The sequence below is a fragment of the Nematolebias whitei genome, chromosome 12 (genome assembly GCF_014905685.2).
Source record: "Nematolebias whitei isolate Nwh7 chromosome 12, NemWhi1, whole genome shotgun sequence".
Classification (NCBI taxonomy): Eukaryota; Metazoa; Chordata; class Actinopteri; order Cyprinodontiformes; family Rivulidae; genus Nematolebias; species Nematolebias whitei.
The window spans coordinates 37,591,710-37,601,386 of record NC_056509.1 but is presented as its reverse complement, the minus strand read 5'-3'; the positions used below and the strand labels follow the sequence as shown (position 1 = coordinate 37,601,386).

At 38.8% G+C, this 9,677-nt stretch overlaps 1 protein-coding gene across 1 annotated transcript in view; it reads right to left on the bottom strand.

The window, feature by feature from the left end:
* The window catches only part of sim1a (SIM bHLH transcription factor 1a), a 10,634-nt gene extending 4,815 nt beyond the window's left edge, over window positions 1–5,819 (bottom strand). Inside the window, exons 1-8 of the mRNA XM_037685529.1 lie at window positions 5,465–5,819; window positions 4,222–4,304; window positions 3,988–4,077; window positions 3,761–3,869; window positions 3,184–3,269; window positions 2,543–2,742; window positions 2,289–2,395; window positions 2,013–2,160 (exon numbers count right to left, since the gene is read on the bottom strand). Of these exons, the coding sequence (XP_037541457.1) occupies window positions 2,013–2,160; window positions 2,289–2,395; window positions 2,543–2,742; window positions 3,184–3,269; window positions 3,761–3,869; window positions 3,988–4,077; window positions 4,222–4,304; window positions 5,465–5,639 (998 nt within the window). The 5' untranslated portion in view covers window positions 5,640–5,819. The remainder of the gene's footprint in view (window positions 1–2,012; window positions 2,161–2,288; window positions 2,396–2,542; window positions 2,743–3,183; window positions 3,270–3,760; window positions 3,870–3,987; window positions 4,078–4,221; window positions 4,305–5,464) is intronic.
* Between the last annotated feature and the right edge of the window lie 3,858 nt (window positions 5,820–9,677).

Below are 9,677 nucleotides of genomic sequence, written 5' to 3'. Positions count from 1 at the left end.
TATATATATATATATATATATATATATATGTGTGTGTGTGTGTGTGTGTGTGTATAGGCATTTTAAACCATTCCCACACACTTGCAATATTCTAAACAATGTTTTTCAACTCTTAAAGAGCACAGAATGTCATGATTTCAGCTTCCTGCCTCCTCTGCTCTTTGCTGCCTGTAAGAGCTCTAGGCCACGCCCACTTCTCTGCTCTGCATGCTGAACAGCTGATCAGCTGCAGCAGGAAGTTTATCCTGCAGTAAGGGCTGCACAAACCTTCAAAACAATTTATTTTAATTAAAATGTCCATGCCGATCATGTGGCTCATTCATCAATCAACCAACTGTGTGTCATGTCCAATCTTATTCTGAAAAACCACGATAGAGCGAGTCCGCGATAAACCGTGATAGCGAGCGACTACTGTACTTTAAAACTTTTTACTATAATCAATTAGAATCTGATTAGTGTGAAGACAATGAGCAGACAAATAATTTAAACTAAACAAAAGTGAGTGCACCCATTAGCTTCTAAGAAGAAAAAAGGCACCCATAAGGGAGTTAATTATTTTTGCTGCATATTTTCACCTCACTGGTAGAAAGAAGTGCAATCACTGACCCATGTGGCCTGATTTTCTGCTGTAAATTGCTTTAATAATTATAAAATGTTTACTTGTTTTCACCCTTTTAATTTAGTTCACACTGTCCTGCAGCTGAACTCAGTCCAAGTGTTGTCATCGAGGGAGTGAAACAGGCTCCTGTGTCAAGTGCTCAGCAAACACGAGCCTATTCATAACTTATCACATCAACCATATGTAACAGCAGCTGGCTGGCATTTTTCAACCACATGGCCCATCAGTGACCCCCCCACCAGAGCCAGCTTCTTTAATATGACTCTAAAATCTGACCCATTCTTCATGTATTACACCTTGGGGGGAAAGCTTTGTTTGGACAGTGCTGAGCTTAGTTTGCTCTTGCAGGTACAGTTGCAGTGGCGGGTTCTGCATCCTATCTGAGTCTGAGCCGATAATGTTGGGCCACTGTACAAACTCAAGCTGTGTTTTTTGAATTCCACTCCAGGGTCAATGTCAGATCACGTCTGGGGGAAAAAAAAAAAAAAAAAAAAGCCACCAGACTTCCTCCAAGCATGATTTATTAATGGATTTTTGCTGGGTTTAAATGCTCCAGAAACAACAGAATTGATGTTTTTATTTATTTATTTACTCTTCTGATCTCCGATACCTCACTGTTCTATCTAATTATGCCCCCAGAAAATTCACTGTCATTTTGATGTAGTTACTTTGTTTTCTCCTTACTGCATCGAGCGAATCAATACAGTGCAGCCGTATGCACGCATACACACACACGGACTCAGCCAACTCGATGCCACACGCACGTCCACACACACACACGGCTCAACCGAACTTAACAAGAAAAATCCAACGTGCGCTACATCTATGAGATGGCTATTGATTTCCAGGTTACCGTTTGATCGATTCAGCTTTCCTCGGACTGCAGATCGATGGTGACAGTAGAGGTTTTTTGATGGGGTTCAACCCTGATGTTTGTCTTGCTGTCTCAAAGGGCTTCGGTGTGCTTTGTGCTTTCATAACACACAACCTGAACCCTGCAGCGGGCAGCAGTATTTGGTGGACAAAGATGGATAAGGGCTGGGATTTCTCCAAGAGACAGACCCATCATATTGCAGTGGGTGCTTCACGAAAGGATCAACAGAGTGTATCATACGATTTTACTTGATCTTGTTAAATATGCAGAGCTGCTCCGCTATGCAAACATTATTATGAATGCTTCTTTTCGACTCTGCAGGGCCCTACATTGTGTTGCAAGGGTTGCGAAGTTTTAAATTTGACAACCAGACAGATTTTCATAACCTTAGTTGTGCAATTCAAAATCACTGTCAGGACTGCAGCCATTGCAAACAAACGGTCAAATAAGCAAATCTTGAAAGCAAAGTATCCTTTAAATATTTTGATTTTAGAAAAATAAATCTCGAGTGCGACTCACGTGAGGACGTAGTTGACGCTGACAATACAGTGAGGTCTTGAAGATCGACTGTTGTGGACAATGGTGGCGTAACTCTGCACCCAGACCCAGCCACCGTGCTTGGCTAGGAAACGGTAATACTTGGTGGTGACTTGGCCTTTTACCAGCACTACAAGAGATACAAGAAGGCAATAACTTAACGTGTAGAGGTGATTACCGACATGCATTTTCTGAATGTCTGTGCCTGAAGCTGACCAAAGAGCAGATATTAAAAAGTACTCCTGCACCGTAACTCACAGAGGTGATGAGCACAGCGGAGGTGGAAGATATCACAGCTGTGGACATGATGGTACAATGTCTTCTCTATAAGATCCTGTGGCTCGTAGCCTGTTAGCTCGGCTACCCTGGAGAGAAAAGAAGGAATTTAAAAAAAATGAAGTCATAGTCTCATATTTTCTGCTTAACTTTTGATTGAAGCTGCATCAACTTAAAGAAAATGTCCCCTTCAGATAATTAAGAAGCTATAAAACACAAAGAGTCCTGCCCTGTACCTCGAGTCCAGGAAGATGAGCTTCATGTCCAGACTGGCCCTGAACATGAACATGTTGCTGTGCAGTTTGATCTCCGTCACGGCACTGGGAGGCAGAGAGTGACCCACGGCCACCAGGCCCACGTTCTGGTAGCAGCCCTCAAACGGTGACATGTCCAGACTGTACTGACGTATCTTCAGGTAGCCACTGCAGTGAATTACCTGTTGAGAGGCAATTAGATCATGGCAAAATGAGAATTGTTTCAAATAAGTAAAGGTGTAGCTCAATTTGTTTCCGCAAGAAGCAGTCAGCCAATTTTAAAATATTTAATTCATTCATTTATAATGATTTAATTTAACATAATTATTAAATTGTATATATTTTATAGGTTAAAAATATAAAACACACTAAATAAATAGATGATAGCAACAAAAAATTAATTTCTAAAACTGCATTTAGAAACAAAAGTGAAAAACATTCTTTACAAAAATAAATGTAAATGTTAATTTTTTTTTTTACTAAATTTGATACTTAATTACCAGTCTTGGGTGTCATGAAAGGCACTTTTTAAATAAAATGATTATTATATATATTATTATTTCCTATGATGTTATTTTAAATAAAAGGTAGGAATATATTTCAGAACGATAAAAACTTCCTACCTTATATCCTCCACTGGTAAGTCCTGCATTTCGTTTAGCCAGCACACACTTCATCCGCAAAAAGAAAGAACGCTCCACTTCATATTCTAAAAGGAATATAAACAAAAATAAATAAGTTTATTTATAGGCGAATGCTTCTATAGTTCCATTTCACACAATAAGAATAAGAATAAGAATACTAAATATTCACATGCACATAAATTTAATGTCATAACATTCAAATTTTATAATTTCAATCATTAATACTAATAGGTGACAGATATAGTCTACTTATATATTTATTAGGATTTTTAATTATAATTTCAATCCACAAAAAAGAATAAGAATAATATTATATCAACCAAATACATAATAAAAACTCACATCTTATGTGAAAATAAAATAAGTCATACAATTATTAAATTAAAATGCCATAAAATAATAATTTTATTATTAATATTATTATTATTAATAGTATTAGTAGTAGTAATGTAACTGTATTAATGTGTAACAGACTGTCGAGACATATTTTAACTTGGTCTATGTTGTCACATTAAAAAAAAGCATTTTTTTTTTTATTTGAAACGCGGATGCATACCTTGCACAAAATGTGAGTGATACGGCTGATGCGGCGTCAGCACCGCGGTCATCTCATCGTGATCCGCCGGATGAACATATTCATAGATGCTGTTCCCCGTCAGCTCTACCTGTTGACAACAGCTCGTATAATCAAGCAGAAGCACCGAGGGACTGAAAAACGGACGTTTTATTTCTTCGATAGAGCGAAAAAAACAATAAAGAAAAACATTTAAAAGCGAAGCTCACCTGAGACAGTCCTAAATGGACCGACGCTGTCTCTGAAATGTACATGATCTTCCCATCTGGAGCCACGACGAAGATGAACCCGTCTAATGTCTGGAAACAAGCGACATGAAAGACGCCGTTTCAGCTTTGTTTTTACACGAGCGCGTGCTCCGTGGGCGCACTCGATGACACTTAAAGACAACTAAACAAAACGAGTAAACAAACGATGTAAACAAAACGTGATTATATATGTACCTGCAGTAAATGAGAGCCAAGCTCGCGCCCGACATTATCCAAAGATCTTGATCGACTGGTGTGACCCCAGGCCTCACCGAGACCTGCCAACAAAAACATACATTATTATTATTATTATTATTATTATTATTACTACTATTAAATTACATCTCTCTCTTTCTCCCCCCCTCACCCACACAGAGATGTCCTCAGGGAAGAAGCTCCTGTTTAAAAGACCAATTTAACTCTGAAAGCATTTTTTCTGCCACAGAGGAACCATGAAACGCTGCTGCAGGTGCAAAAACCACAAACTATTTATTGACATTTTCCTAAATGTTAATATCTAAAAAAAAAAACAATAATAAAAAAAAGTCACCATCTGTGACATTTTCTCATATTTTTTAGGTTCCTGTTAGATCGCTGAGGGTCAGCGCTCATTTAAAACGCATCAAAAATGGGTCAATCGGGCTTCCGTACCTCTTTAAACGAACTGAAAATCGGCCTCTGCTGTCGCAAAAAAAACATGGACTGACATCCCGCAGTCAAATTGTGACAAAACATGACAAAAGTTCTATGAATCCTCTGCAAATAAATAAATAAATAAAATAAAACATATCCAAAAGGCCGCGTTCCTCTTTAGTCACCTCAACCTTGCTAATTTTCCTCCTTCTTGCGTTAAAAAAAAACAACCTTATCATCGTGTTAATATTTCGATTCAAACAAGCCAAAGATTTATAGATTTCACGGCAGATCATTTGCAGCATTTTTCTTGCAAATGGGAGTCTGCTTTGCCTCCTGCTTCCACGGCTCCAGGTGACTCTTGCTGGGCCTGCTCCTAATTGCTGATGCGTATTCTCAGTCACACCTCAGCAGAGAGCCTGCGGAGAGCTGTGCGTAAAAAAAAAAAAAATAAAAAAAAGATGGGAGCAGCTCGCCTCATTTGGACACGCTAGATTCAGAACAACCAGGGCTCCCTGCAGATCAACGACAAGGCTGCAATATTCCTCTGGTGCTTCCTTAATGAAGTCATTAGCTCTTAAAATATTAATCAGATGGATTTTTTAACTGTTTTGTTTTTATATTCAAAGGCTTTTATTCTCATAATTAAATGCGCAGATTTGACGCAGATTGTATGCAGAATTATTTTGTGTGTGCGCCTATTTATTTATTTTTTATTCCCACCTTATTTATTTGTATTTTTTTTTCATAAATTTGGAAAAAAAAAGAACATTTTAGGACAGAATTGGACGCGGTGGTGTCTCACCCTGCGGAAACACAATCCTCATCTTTAAATAACTCGTCGTCAGCCTGATGATGGAGGCTTTGTCCAGCTGAGAGGTGATGGCCGACGGTAAAGGCAACATTTTGGCCAGCTCATAAAATTCACTGTTCTCCTTTTCCCGTCTAGTCCTTGCGGCCGTTTTGGATTTCTCCTTCATTTCGGCGCCTGAACTCCTCCTCGACTCGTCTGAAATGAGCTCAGAGCAGCAGCTGCAGGGGTTCCTCTCCGCTTCGCTTCGGTTTCATCTTCAATTTTCAATCAGTTAAAAAAATAACAAATAATAACATAAAAAAATGCAGATTTGATGCAAGAAGCTGAATCCAACATGCGCGTTTTATTCCAGAAATCCCCGCGTCACTGACAGCTCCGTTGGAAACGCCTCCTGGTTTTTATCCATGACCTGAAAAACAGAGGAAAGGAAATATATATAATAATATATATAATATATATATATATATATATCTGTGGTTGTTCTCCAAAAAATACACGCACGCATATTTTTCTGTGGGTTGCAACTAAAAATTAAATCTTCATGTTTCGACCTGATGCTTTTCGCTCCAAACTGCACATTTTTGCAAAAGTGAAAGCAAAAATCTAATTTATAAAACGATCTTAACTAAATATTTCACACAGAAAAAAAAAACATGTTATAAAATAAATTCACCTGAACCAAATTAATATCATTTATTTACATAAGTGTCATAATCTCAATAAGACATTTTTGTTATTTAAAAATATATACAAACAGCAGCTGGTCTTCTTTTTTTAAATCAGATACAAATATATTAATACTTATTCTCACCTAAACTGATTTTTTGAGTGAGATTTTGTTTTAAATTATTATTTCGGCACAGATAAATGAAGACGTCTCGTTCATTGCTCAGGAAGTGACATTTGACCCACGCAGTTCCTGAAACAACGACACGAACAAAAGCTGCACGTGGCCATTTAAGCATCTCCAAGCTGAAGTCTGATGAAGATATCTACCGTTCCTACCCGAGCCTGTTCAGAGCCTCGCACCTGGATCGATCCCGTGGCCTTAAATGCAGCCTGCTGGGAATATCACCTGTCCTGAACTGGGTTCAGCCGCCCGTCCCAGTTCAAAAAATTGCTCTCAGCTCCTCCTGGATTTCTACCTGGAAAGGCGAGCGGGCCGTGCGCTGCATACACCTCTCCAAATTATGAGGACGCGCAACGAGTGGCATTTGGAGCCCAACAATCCGACTCTCCTGAACCGTCTCAGCGTCGCTCTCTCACCGAGGATCTGGACCCGCCCCCTTCGCTCCGATTGGACGGAGAAGGTTCGAGTCCTTCCGTGATTGGACGCTCAGCCGTGGAGCGTCGTCTAGGACCAGCGTGCGGTGCGCGCGCGGCACTTTGGCGTTCACGGGCTGAGCTTAAATGTGATTTTTTTTTTTGTTTTGTTTTTTTGCGCGCAAATGATGGATCCGGCTGGGAAAAAAAAAAGATCCACGTCGAGGGGGATTTTTCCACAGGCGAGGGGCTAAATCAAATTTGAAGGGCCACTGGATGAAAAAACACCAACATAAAACAACAACAACAACACATTAACACGCGTTTAATCAATTTAAATGAAAGAAGAATAAACATTTTTTAACTTAATTTATTTGCGTGAAATATTTTGTAAAAACGCTGTTTGTTTCGTGATGGTTTGCTCACTCAAGGTCTTCTTAATTATAAAAAAGAAAAATAGCTGTGATTTATTAAAATATGTATCGTGTAATTCTGTGAAATATAAAAAGAGAACATGTAGAGCTGTAAACAATAACAAATGAACCTGACAGGTGGACTAAACAAACAAATACATATCATCATCCTCCTCCTTAAAGGTTTTTAATTCAACCATAATTCTCACCTAGAAAAAAAAAAAAGAACCACCTGCTATATTATTAGACTTGTGGTGCGTTTACTGACAACATGTTTGTTTTTTCTTCTTAAATAAACTTAATTGTCATAAACTCATGTCTTTTGAGCTACAGATGGATTGAACACATTCGGGTTATTTGCGTATCTTTTGTTGAGATAAAACCTCTAACTTACATTCCTATCAAATTGAACAAAAAGCTAAATATATGAAATAAAAAAATTAAAAAAAAAGTCCGCCCAGTTTGCGCCGGGCTCGGAGTCCAGCTGCAGGCCACGCGCCGCCTCCTGGTGTCCGTCAAAACACGCTGATATGAGGATTAATTTCCATGTTGTGAATCAGATGAAGGCGCCGCGGCGCATGTAGTTTTTTAATTAGCTGCCAGGCGCTCTGGTGGGAGAGGAGGGGGGGAGGGAAGAATCGTGCGGGGGCGACTGGTGCAGCGGGCTCAGTGTCGGGGGCGCGGACGCACGACGGTGAGCTCATTACGCACATAATTAGCCCTTAAATTGATGCTGCATTCTGCCCTAATTGGAGGATCTCCCGCTGCCTGGGAGCAGATCTATTTCCGGTTTCTTGGTGTGTGTGTTTGTGTGTCTTTGTTTATGTTACTTTGTAAGGCCCATTTTTTCAACTTATATTATATTGTGAGGACCAAATGCTCTTTATGGGGCCCCAGGCCCCATAGAAGAAGCGCCATTGGTGGGTTAGGTTAGTTTAGGACCAATGTGTGAACTGAGGGTGGGTTAGGTTTAGGGTTAGGTATGTACTGGTAATGGTTAGGTTAAGGGTCAGGGTTAGGCTATGAAAAGTGTATGGAAGTTACTACAAAGTCTCTAAAGATAGAAAGACAAACTTGTTTGTGTGTGTGTGTGTGTGTGTGTGGGGGGGGGGGGGGGGGTGTTTGAGGGGTTGGAGCGACTACAGAAAAACAAAACTGTACTCAAATTCCTTAAAGCAAACTCAAAACGAGACCTGAAAACAACAACAACAACAAAAACAGCAAACTGAATAAAAGAGGATTCTACATGTTTCAACTCTGATAACTTTTAGTTTATTTTTCTAAATAAACAAACAAACAAACAAAACAAAAAAAACACTTGAATCTCATTAGTCGTTCAGGCTCACATTCTGTTCAGGCGCACGCCTGTTTATGTTTTAAATTCAAGCGAAGGACCCTCACAAAGAAAGCAATGTGTAAAATAATTTGATATATCCAGCAGAACAATGGCTTCCTGACAGCCTGTTAGTGTTTAGGAAGTTTGCTCAGGTTGTGAGCTCTGAGCGGCCGGTGGAAGATTTACTCAGCCTGGACATCCTGTTAATGCCCCACCACAAGTCCTCCCATCAGGGGGGCTAGCTTTGCTATCCCTCTAACGCCTCCTTCACCGCCATGCACCCAGTCTCCCTCATCCTTCCATTTTTATTGCCTTTTTATAAATCATGCTTCTCCCTGGGAGGCCAGGGCTTACATTCGTTCCAGTCTAAAAGAATAAATAAAATAAAAAACTAAAAGAGGGGTCATATTAGTGAAGGTTGTTTAGGAAGAAGGTGTGAAGGAGGTGAGAGGAGGAGCATTTTGATCAGATCCTGCAATGACCCTGAGATTTCCATGAGCAAGGCACTGAAATCCATTTTAAAAGGACTTTGCTGAAGACAGATTGTAATAATAACTTTTTGTTTAAATAAAGAAAATATGGTAAATTATCTTGACTAGTAATTTCAGAATCTTATTAAATAATTTTAAATAAGTCAAATGTAAAAAAAAAAACCCTCATGAATTTGTTCATGAGAGGAAATAATTTGTATTAACATCACAGCTGAATTTCAGCTTCATCTTGCAAATCAGCTTAGATAACTTATTCCTCCTTCCTTCCTTTATTAAACAGGGTCACTTGGGGCTAAATTTCAAAATGGGCTGGACCAGGAGTCCAATGAGGCTGTTTTCATCTTGGTATGACGTCTCCACGAAACTGGCTGCATTTTATTCTAAATTGCATTTTCCTATCTGTAACTGTATTTTCTTTAAACCTAAAGCAGTTAGAGGAAAAATGTTAAACCAATAAAATAAAAAAAGTGCAGAGGACACAATGGAACAGTTGTGCTGGGAAACCTCACAAAAAAACAAACAACGCACTTCTTCTTTTATTTATTTTAAAATTAAAACTCAGTTAAACTTCTAATAAATAATACATAAATAATTGCTTCTCCTGTCAAATATTTTTCCTGTTTAATATTTAACATCACTTTATAATGTACGTAGTTGTTTTTGTGTCATTTTTATATCATTTCTTCTACTTTTCATTTTAT